The sequence below is a fragment of the Parasteatoda tepidariorum genome, chromosome 4 (genome assembly GCF_982258835.1).
Source record: "Parasteatoda tepidariorum strain Cologne lab strain chromosome 4, Ptep-v5.0, whole genome shotgun sequence".
Classification (NCBI taxonomy): Eukaryota; Metazoa; Arthropoda; class Arachnida; order Araneae; family Theridiidae; genus Parasteatoda; species Parasteatoda tepidariorum.
In genome coordinates this window covers 68,474,674-68,486,648 of record NC_141758.1, presented here as the reverse complement: position 1 = coordinate 68,486,648, position 11,975 = coordinate 68,474,674, and the positions used below count along the sequence as shown (strand labels likewise).

At 30.3% G+C, this 11,975-nt stretch overlaps 1 protein-coding gene across 1 annotated transcript; it reads right to left on the bottom strand.

The window, feature by feature from the left end:
- Nucleotides 1–882: 882 nt before the first annotated feature.
- On the bottom strand, nt 883–11,926 carry LOC107438574 (DDB1- and CUL4-associated factor 17). The gene is made up of 2 exons (XM_016050887.4): nt 10,987–11,926; nt 883–8,006 (listed from the first exon to the last, which is right to left on the bottom strand). The coding sequence occupies exons 1-2, from the start codon at nt 11,729–11,731 to the stop codon at nt 7,210–7,212; spliced, it is 1,542 nt and encodes a 513-aa protein (XP_015906373.1). The 5' UTR covers nt 11,732–11,926; the 3' UTR covers nt 883–7,209.
- Nucleotides 11,927–11,975: the final 49 nt, after the last annotated feature.

Below are 11,975 nucleotides of genomic sequence, written 5' to 3'. Positions count from 1 at the left end.
AAAAAAAATATTTAGAAGTTTATTTTTTAATATTGGCATTTTTTATAGTTGCAACTTTATTTTCATTTATGAGTAATTCATCATGTGTATCTGTATTTATTACCACAACGCTAAATGGATCATTGGTGCAAGATTTCAATCTCATCTTTCTTCTTTTCATTGGCACGACATCCCAGGATGGGCCCTGGCCTTCTCAACAAGCCTATGCCAAGACATTCTTCCCTTAGCCAAGGTTCTCCAGTTTAGTATCTTTAAAACTTGAAGGTCCTTTTCAAGGCAGTCTAAAAATCTTAGGCTTGGTTGTTCTCTTTTTCTTGTACCTGTTGGCCTGGCACTGAAGACTTTTTTGGTTGTCCTGCTATCCTCCATTCTCACAATGTGGCCTGCCCATTTAATCCTTTGAATTTTGATGACATCAGGTTCTTTATATGCTTTGTAAAGTTCCGTGTTTGATCTTCTAAACCATGTACCGTTTTTACCAGGTCACCAAAAATGCCGTGCAGTATTTTTCTCTCGAATCTAGCTATCGTATTTTCATCTCCACGGGTCATTGTCCAGGTCTCACACAATCTCATCTTTGATACAAGAAGAAAAAAAAAGACTCATTAAAGAGAATTTAGTGTTTCTTAAAGGAAAGTCTCATTCTTTGCAATCTGTCAGTATTGCTAGCTTTAGAACAAAAATTGAACATATTTGGATTAGCAAATTCTACAAATAACCCTTTTTGTGAGACTAATGACATGTTGGACATGGCAACATTGTAGCTGCTTAATGCTATTTACTCATTGTATCTTTATTGTGTTTATGAACTGAATTAGGTTGCCTGTCATAGACTGATAGCTATCATAATTGAGGACCAGCATAGGATTAAAAATAACGCAGTTTTCTGACACTTTTTCCAACTCTTTATTCAGAAGTACTCTAGAACAGTGACATACATTAGAGGTGGATCTGCGGTGGCAATGGGCATAATTGACATAGAGGATTAAATGCAGCACAAAATCTTATATTATTCAGATTTGTCATTTTAAAAAATCTAATGATTTTTAAAAAAAATTGAAATAAAAAATTTCATTATCTCAGATTTGTTAAATATTATAAGTGTAGGGACCATATAATAATTTACTTCTGATAAAAATTTTCAGCTTCAATACTCATTTATTTACATTTAAAAATTTTTTTTTACAATCATTTCATTAAAGACATACTGATCCATGTAACATATTTAAATAAAAAATTATTAGGGGCCATTAACTATATAGGGTGCGTAGCGTTTTTAAAAAGTGCTTAAAGGTGCTTTTTTGGGGATTTCGTTTTTAAAAGCTTTTAAAGGTGCTTTTTTCAGCTGGCGTTTTTAAAAAGTGCTTTTTTTCGAGTAATTGTTTTTCCCTTCAGTGATATCTGGTGGATCCCATGCATTTCACGAAAAAAGGGAAGTTTGCTACGTAATCATTTACGCGGACTTCATGTCGTACCCACGTTATGACTTGCGCATGCACACTTGAAACCGAAACCCGAGTGCTCCAATTCGGATAGAGAATATCAGATCCTTATGAAATGTTTTTCTTTTTAATTTTTTTCTTGTTTATTTTATTTTACTTCTAACACTTTTTTTGAAGTAGGGGGTAAGGGTACTTTTGTTCTGAGTTCAGGGTCAAGTTGAATTCACTCAGTGATGTGGGAAAGTACTGATTGTTTCGATTTACACCCGTTTCTTTTTGGTTTTTTTTTTTTAACGCTAAAACTGTTTATAAAAAGTTTTTGTTTTTCAATAATATCATTGATTGAATATGAATTTTTTGAGTGCTTGAAAATTTTTGTGAAGTGCTTGAAAAGTTTTTAAAAAGTGCTTATTTTTGATTCAAAGATTTGGCTACGCACCCTGCTATACATTTATAATATGAATTTATACAAGTCTTAGATTACTTAATTCTTTACAAATCTTTATAAATTCAGTGTGATCGAATTATACATTACAAATTATATAAACATAATATTGTTAAATGTTTTGTTGAATATGCTTTTATAAATAACTTTTATTTAAATTTAAAAAAATACTCAATAACCTTTTTAAATAATAGTAAAATTTATTATAATTTAGAATTAAATTTTTCAACTAAATTAAATATTAGTTTAAAAAATATGTAAGTAACACACTTACATAAGTAATTATTAATTAAATAAAATAGAACGAGCCACTTAATATTGAATAAATTTGAAATTGTGTATAAATTGTTTTTATGGCGGCTAATATAATCAAGAAAAGAGTTCTGTTTCAGAAACTAGTTGTTTTATCATGATCATGTAAAGTGTTTGAAAATTATTTTGCATTTTGTTAATGTATATATAAGGAGCTTTCAACAGTACGAAGGAAATGTTTTTATTAGGGCTCACATCCTAATTCTAAAAGTTTTTTAAAGTGCTTAAAAATATTTGAGTACTTTAAAGGTGGCTAATTTTTGTTGAAAATTTGGTTACGCTCCCTGCCTTTGCCATCAGGCTAACTGTGGAAGGTTTTTCTCTTCATGTAACGCAAATGCTGCTTAGTTCCACCAAAAAAGTTCTCCACAGAAGCTAGCTTGTTCAAATGCTTGATTCATAAGTTCCCTATCTTCAAGATTGAGATCAAAATTATAAGGCTATGAAGATAAACATTGATGGCCGTAAACGCAGAATTGGGTCGGCTGTCCAACACCGGTTATAAAATAAAATACATTGGGGAAGAGCTCAAGATAACTTTAGGGCATTAAGCCAGCAAGATCTATAATCCAAGATTTAATCTGAACTAGAGATAACAGAATTATTGAGCTCAAAATATTTGTTCCAATGCGTGATCTGCAGGAGTTTTATTATCATCTAGATTGTGATCAAAATTACAAGGCTACGAAGATAAACAGTGATGGCCGTATACTCAGAATTGGGTCGACTGTCCAACGCCATCCAAGACTTAATCTGAACTAGAGACAACAGAATTTTTGAGCTCAAGATTTAATATACCAGATAAAGGATAAGATATATTATTAGAGATGATCTATTTTTAGATCATGCTATTTTAATACTTATAAATTAATAAAATATAGCAATTTTTATAATAATTGACTTGAATAAAAATTATAATTTTTTTGGTGTTGTATAATGTTAGTACAAACTACAATTTTGAATTCAACGTAAATGATTTAGAAACGATATATATTAATAGAACAAAATTATATTCTTTTTATTTTATGAAATAGTCTCTTTTAAGACTAGATTTTCTTATTTTACTTCTTTTCCACCTAAATTCTGAATAATCCTATTCAGTATAGTACATTTTACAAATACTATTGTAATCAATAGGAAAATTAAAAAATGGAAAGTTCAAAAAAATTATTTTCTATTGGAGATATATATGTAAGGAGCCAGCTACTCATGATATATTGACACAAATAGAATATTAAGGCTTAATACAGCCACTAGCATTTATACATCAAAATTAAATTTTGTACTATGTATATTTCTCATAACAACTGTCAAGTCCATAGTTGTTCTGATAATCCTTGTAAAAATAATTATGCGTTTATTAGTCTTGATATTCAAAATTTTTTTTTTGTTTGCTCAGAACTTACAATTTGGATGAATACAGGGTTTTAAAAGAATCATTTGAATTTTTTAAAACTTACTTTCACTGGACAAGAATTAATAAAAATTAGACTTTGCAATGTCAAAACTAGTAATTCAAAACATTTTCCAGATGAAAAGGAATTAGCTTTAAAAACGGAACCATATCTTTATCTTCCCCTTTTCCTCAGCAGAATGAATTATTGCTGAATCAGTATTGGAGCAAAACTTTTCCTAATTAACCACACTGTTTTTTTCTTTATCAGAATCGTTTTCTATTTGTGTTATATACCTTTTTTTAACATAAATCAGAAACAGGTACTTGACCCCAAGTTCATATACAGCGAGTGTCTCAGATTTTATTTTTTAAAAGACTATCAAAAACTTTGTAAAAAATAGTCTTTGTTTCCTCTAGGAGAGGGATGGCGAACCAATGGCACGCGTGCCATTTATGGCACCCGACACACCATTCTAGGCACGCCACCGATCACAGACTTCACTATGAAGCGTATTAACAACTAATATAAAATCACAAAAAACAAACAAAATAAATAAAAAATTGCTAACAAAAAAATTAACAATTAGTGCCAAAAAACATTTATGACCATAAAAACCAAACTAACAATAACCGGCAGAAAAAAAAAAAAATAGCAGTCCTGCTTAAACTAACATCTTACAACCTAATATAAGTTATTTGTCATCTAATCTGCAACAACAGAAGTCACACTGATGTTACTTTAAGTTGAATTACTCTGATAAGTGACACATTGCAAAATGTTTTTTTTTTTCACAGTAAATAAAGAGTTTTGAGTTTATAGTATTTATTATTATTATTTTCCCAATAATCCGAAGTCAAAATTATTTGACGGCACGTCTATGACCTCATTAAACAATATTTTGAAAAAATGGCACGTTGGTGCATAAAGGTTCGCCACCCCTGCTCTAGGAGGTACTCTAGAGCAGTGTTCCCCAACCCCCGGTTGGTGGATCAAATGGTATCGGGACGCCCATTTCATTGAAGCTAAATTTAAATTCCTGGGTTTATACCCCAAATTAAAAATATTTGTGTTCCACTGAAATTTTATTTATTTAAAAAAAAGGGGCCCCCGAAGGTAGTCACATAAATTTTTTGAATGTTTCAAAATGTTTAAAAAAAAAAAAAAAAAAGAAAACCAATGCAAATATTTTCTCTTTCAATTAGTCGTAATAAAAAAAAAATCTATCCATCATAACTGTAAATATCATAAATAAAACACGAAAGCGAGGAGCGAAATTTACATTGGAACTAATGAAGAACTTCGTCTTCTCGGATCTGAAGAACTTCATCAGAACTCGATCATGACTCACTGATTTAGCGTTCTAGTAAGTTAAAATGTTAAATCACTTTATATTTATTTTTTGGTGTAACTGAATTTTATTTTGAAAGCATTTTTAAATACAATTAAATTAAAAAATCAACGTCCCCCCTCCCAGCGGGCCGTGGAACACTGCTCCAGAGTATCACAGTACTCTTTTAGGTTAACAATAGGAAGCCAGACAGGGGGCGCAGCCAAATCTTTCAGCAAAAAATAAGCACCTTTTAAGTTCTTTTTAAGCACTTAAAAAATATTTTTAAGCACTGTATACATTAAGAAAATGAAAAAAATTTCAGAGACTTAACATGATCATGATAAAATAACTAGTTTCTGACGAAGAACATTTTTCTTGATTATATTAGCCACCATAAAAAGATCGAGAGATTTTTTGGTTCGATTTCAGAAGGTGGAAAATGAAGCCTGAATTTTTGAATATCTTGTAAAATGCAGCAGAGTTGCACATGAGAGTGCAAGAATCTCACTGAACCCAGCTCAGTATACGCACATGTGGACCCCAAGTATTTCATCAAACATGTAAAATGATTGCCGCTGTCATACCCTACGAAACGGCAGTATGTCGAAATGGATTATGAAAACGTTGAATAGAACAATGTGAATACCACACTTATGCATAATACATGGCGAAAATTGACATGGTAAAGAAAAACTCTCATTTGCGAAAAGGGAAATTTAAGCACTTTTTAAAAATACTCAATAAAAAAAGCACCTTTAAAGGCTTTTAAAAAACGAAAATAAGCACCTTTAAGCACTTTTTAAAAAGCTATGCACCGTGCCAGAGGCACACAGGAGGCGAATTTTTGTACTGAAATGTGTGGAAGTGATACGTGTATTGGCGATCGAAATGGGCTACAGGTGGAGCTGAGCGGAACTCTCTATCATTAGCGGAACTCTCTATGGAAACATTTCGCATGCTTTCACCATTAGCGTATGGAGAGTCATAGAAGAAGGAAGTACGTTAGATTCTGTATTGATTTTCATATAGATTAAAATCTTTCAAGCTGGGAAACTATATGGAACTGAAAGCTACATTAAACATAGTTCTAAAAGAAAGCATCATGGAAATTTTAAAAACTATTTTAATTAATTAAAAACGAAAAATATTAAGAAAAGGAAAAATATTGTAGTACATTCCTATACTACTTAAAAGAGGAGAGGGAAGGGCCAAAGACGTGGAACCGGTCTTCTCCTCGAATGGGGTATTCGAGCGTTGCGATCACTTATACTAATACTAATATCACCAGTATGGGAATTTTTTCAATGTATAAATATTTCTTGTTTTATATATTGAATGCATTGGAAAAACAATTGATAAAAAATAGTTCTTCTTTATTGATACCAATAGTTTCATAAAGTATCAGGTCTGCAGCTGATTTAAAAAATACAGAAGAACTTTCCTTAAGTCTTTCTCAATATTAATTATTGAATGAAGATTAATATTGAGATTACATTGATTTTCTCAGTTTCAGTATCATAAAGATTTTTCTCCAAACTTAAACATTTCATTATTTATTCCTGTGAAACTTCTTTAAAATTAAACAAACCTAAATGATACTGAATTTATATTTTAATGAATCTAATAATAAGTATGAAATTTATTTTTCATATTACTTGATATAACACAACAAATATAAAAAATAATAATAATAATTTCATTGACTTCTTTCCTAATGATAATCATTAAATTAATATCAATATGTAGACTTTATGGTTTGTAATAAAAATATTTGTGAAAAATTTATATTCTTCACATTTTTGTAGTAAAATAACAAGAGTTTAGATCTAGGTTTGAGAAAACCTAATAACATCTATAAAAGATATACTGTTTGTTTTACACAAAATTAAAATATATATACACAATAAAAATACAGCAATTAATAAAAACATACCAGATAATTTTGATGCCATTGTCAATGATAATAATTGAATCAAGATCAATATGAAGACAAATTATTTCTATTGATATACAAATTATAAAAAATATCATAAAAATACAGCAGAGCTAATAAAAAAATATGATTTCATGTTATTGTCAGTGATAATTATTGAATCAAGATCAATATGAAGACTAATGGCTTGTATCAAATTTTTTTTTAAAGATTTATACTCTTCACTTTTTTTAATGAAATTGCAAAGCTGTTTTTTTTTTCTTTTTCAAAGAAATCCGTTAAATTGGAATCTACATTGATGTAAACTAATAAAAAGGGTAAAACATATTTTCAGTATCAATTAATACAAATTAATCTGAATCAGTGATACTCCGATATACAATTGGACTAAGTGGATACAACTGATACAAAAATACAGAAAAATTTCTCTGTAAATCTTTCTCAATGATAATTATTGAATCAAGATCAATATCAAGACTATAGTGGTTTGTATCACAAAGATATTTTTTAAGATTAATACACTTCACTTCTGCTCCCGTTAAATTGTCATACAATTTGACAAATCCGACTGATTTAGAATTTTTAGGCGAAATTCCTAATATAGCAAACAATTCTAATTCATCTTCATAATCTGCAGCTAGAATGTATTGATCAGATACTGAAGCAACAGGATAGATTTTACTATATTTCCTACCAAAGGAACTGAAAATGTCTGTTTTTGTTGATAAAGCAGAAAACCCCATTGTATAGAGTTCTTTCAACTCTGATGCTCCAGATGTATTGAAAAGTTTATAGCAATGAATGTTATGAGTAGTAGTGTGTAAAATTCTACCAGAACCATCAGGGTGAAAAGTCACTGTATGTCCATTGTCACACAGCCATACACTACTCATTATGCTACCATTTTTTGCTTCTCTGCTTTGAGAAACATTTTTAACAGTAAATAATGCTTCATCACGAGTTTTTTTCAGATAAATATAATGCAAAGGGTAGCCACCAAAATGAACAATTTGGTCATGACATTGAACATTAAATAAAAGAGGTGGTGCAGAATTAACAATCAAATTAAAGGGGAGTCCTGTAGGAAAGACACCAACTTTGCCTTCTGAACCATACTGTTCACCAATTCTGTACGGTTGTAAATTTCCTGCAAAAATACAAAACAATTAAATATTAATTGCACACAAATAATTATTTTATTATATCTGAAAGATAATTGCAGAAAATATATTAAAATACAAGAAAATTCAACATTCACATAACTTTTTTTTCTTCTTCTGGATACCCAACACAGCTATCAAATTCAATGTGTAAAAAATAATAATATTTTTCAAAAAATAAATCACGTTTTTATTCATGAAACTGATAGAGTATGAAGCACTTGTGGTTGGTTAAGCTATCAATTGCTTCATACTCTTTCAATAATTCAATTTGGTAAAGAGAAGCATTATTTATTTTTTGAATCATTCTTTCAAATCTTTAAGTAGAATATTTTAAAAGATAAAATTTAAAAAAACCATGTGTATGTGAGTCATACCACCCTAATTTTGAGTAGAAGGTCAAATCTACATGTATCTGAAAACATATGGACATACAATGCTATCTTCCGGCAGTAATTTTATCTTTTAAAACGTTCCAGGACACTGGCACAAATGGCCCGTGAACGAGGCCCGGGGTGAACGAGGAAACGCTGTCACACTGGCGTGTCGGCCTGGAAGTGAGTGTGTTTCTTACTGGCATGTACATGTGACAGTCGGCACGAAAGGGTTAAAGGAGGTTGGTCGCTCTTAGGGGTTACTTCTATCGACTTCAAAATTTTATTCAAGGTTACATGATTTTTTGCAAGAGATTTCAATTTTACTCAGTGTCATTTTATTGGCGCGGAAATGCCACTTGCATTGGTCTCATGAAAACTGTATTGACGAATTAAATTTTGCATAAATTAAAATGATTCCTACTGATAAAATTAAGTGTAAAACCAAATTTACCAATTATGAATGATAGAACTATTTTAAATAAACAAACAATTATGTTTTTGTTTAAATTTGTATTTTATTTCATATCAGAAAAATTAGTTTACTTTATAAAATAAGAGGTTTGTTTGTTTGAGATACTTAGTTTTTTCCAAAATAACTTTTTCTAATTTAACTTTTAACTCTAAAACTAAATCATTGACGATATCGTCTTTAGGGTACTGTAACATGAGGTTGTCAATCTCTTTTAGCAATTGTCAAAAAGCTCTAAATAAGAGCCACTCACAAAAATAATACACATGAATCTATTTATTTGTTTTGTTAATATTTCTTATTTTGATATTTTTTCTTGTTTCCTTATTTGAACTTTTCCTCATTTGGTGCGGAGGTTTACCCGGGAGAGGTTTTCATGGTCTCTCTTGAAGTTTTTCTTCAAAACAAAGCCTACGGAAAAAATTCTATGCCTCCTAAAAGTGGTTGTAAATAGAGAAGGTAGCTACACAGAGGTGGTCTATCTTGGAGGTTTCACTGCATCTCTGCCAAAATATTTAGCAAGTTTTCTAATAACCTGATACAAAAAAATGTTAAAAAATAATTATATACAGACGGAAGTAAACAGTGAAAAAGCAGTTATGCCCTTTCCATTTTAACATATAAAATTATAAGTAATTTATTAAAAGCAGGGCTCGAAATAACTCAGAAATTTTACCCGTCCCCAAGGACGGCTTGTCCAACAATGTACCAGTCCTCCTTTGAAACTAACCCGTAGCTTCTAAATAAATAAAAATATCATTTTCTCTTATTTATTACAAACATTTATATAAATTGCACAATGAATTAGTAGTAACTAGGATTACATTATACAGTAATATAGGAAATACTAGGTTACTAATAGTAACCTAGTATTTCTTTTATGAAGTCATTTAAATGACAAAGGTCAAGTTATCCGGAATGACAATTTATCTGATGGTACTGCGATTTTTAAATGAATCAAATATGACGTTTGCCAGTTCCACAACCAGGCCAATGATTTACAGAGGTTTCTGCACAGAAATCTGAAAGGGGTTTTCCATTTAGGTAGATGTTCATCATTGCGTTTAACGCTTCTCGTTTAAGATCAGAATGTAATGTGTTTTTTTGTAAGTTCATTGCTGAAAAGACCCTTTCAACAGTCCCAGTACTCCCAAACAGAGAAAACATCAATTCCACCATACGCAGTATGCTGCTATATTTCTAGATTAGAGGATCATTTTAGAAGTGAGGAGCTAGACACTTGTAAGATAACAAAAATTAAAAATGTATCACGAACATTAACGGGCAAATGACCCTCCGCGTGGACGTCAGATTCGAGAAATCCGCATTCCGTGGTGAATTTTTGACCGCCGATGACGGGCGGTTTTTCGAGCACTGATTAAAAGTATTAGGCAATGGCACTGATGATTGCAGTAGATGCAAACGGGTACTAAAAAAGAAATAATTCCACAATATTAATTATTGCTGATTTAATTACTGAATATGATGTTTTAGATACTTATAAATGTAAGTAGCTAAGAAAAAGTATAAGCATTTTACTACATGCATAAGCTTGATCATTCAACCGGTAACACTGAGCCTATAGGCTACTAACATTTATTTACAATTATTTGTCAATTATTATTTGATTCAAGTTATGCTTTAATGGTCAAGAATAAGAGTATTAAGGTTGGCAAAAAATTAGATACTTTTAAAAAAAAAACGACAGTTGTTTTTATTTAAGTTCAATACTTTCACGAATATGTAAAAACAAAGACCCTATTTGTCAGTTAGATGTCAAATCAAGGAACAAAAGAAAAAAAATCTGTTATTCTAAATTACTCACGGTAGAACAAGTCTTTTTTCATTATTTATGTACACAAACTACACATTTAAAAAGTTTTAAAAATATTTGCATTTAAATAAATATCATACTAAATTATATAATTGAAATACATTGATTAAATAGTAAATTATTTTTAAAATTGTAATTTAAATCATGATTAAAAACGTGTTAATACTGCCCTGAATCACCAATAATTTTAAACGTAATGATTTATGCCTAATTTTGAATATAATTCATGCACAAATGAATCCTAATTTTGAATATAATTCACATATATCTAGTACATTAAAGAATACCTTCATTTAACACATCTTTGAAATTGTACATGTGTACACCATGCTGTCCCATTCCTAAAATCATCATCTGATCAGATACATTGACGTGTTGGCAGTTTCTTCCAAATGCACTACGCTTAATTTCAAACATTGCATGAAATTCGAGAGGGTAAACTGTAAAAACTGCAAGAATAGTTACAACATTATTTGATTTCTTTGTCCCTTTAGGATTTAGCACCGAGTTGAGAACAAATTGCTCAGAATAACTATTCCAGTCACAATGCAAGAATGATATATTTTCGTTATACGGCTTAATATATATTTCATTCATTAAAGATCCATTCTCCCATTTGTGCTGACAAAGCCAATCATCTTTAGTTATGTATATAATATATCTTGACAAAGGTATATTTTCTAGAGGATTATCAACAGATTGTTTAATAGTTTTATAAACTGGTGAAGTGTATGTAATTGCATCAATAATTTTTCTCATAGCGGATGTTTGTTTGAAAGAATGAGAAAAACAAGGCCTACAATTTTTACCGTAAAGTGTAGTACACACATTATAATTGTTGAAATAAAAATGCCCTCCTTCATATATTATTGGCTTCAATGATTTTTCCCACCACATATTATAATAAGTCCTATTTTCTGCTAAAATAAGATTCCGTAGGATTTTATTCGCTCGATACGGACTAGACTTCGGATATCGTTCCCGGTTTAACAATAAAAGTAAAACATTTTTTTCTCCGCGATTATTAGACATTATGTTAATAAAAATAAGCCAATTTCTTAAGTATCGACGTAATTAGAAATCATATTGCTTCGGAGGATAGCTAATCACCGCTACAGCGTCGGACAACAAGAAATAAACTCTTTGTTTATTTACATTGATCATATTGTTTGATTGATGACTTGCTTTGAGCTTTCTATTTTTGTGCAATTGCAAGAACAGTCAATGACTAGACAATTACTAGATTTTCGATAACACGATATATTTAACAAGTAAA

Coding starts and splice junctions, on each gene's coding strand:
- LOC107438574 (XM_016050887.4), bottom strand. CDS start 11,731: ATGTCTAATAATCGCGGAGAAAAAAATGTTTTACTTTTATTGTTAAAC. Junction 8,007..10,986: donor CAAAGATGTGTTAAATGAAG/GTATTCTTTAAT, acceptor GTATTTTTGCAG/GAAATTTACAACCGTACAGA.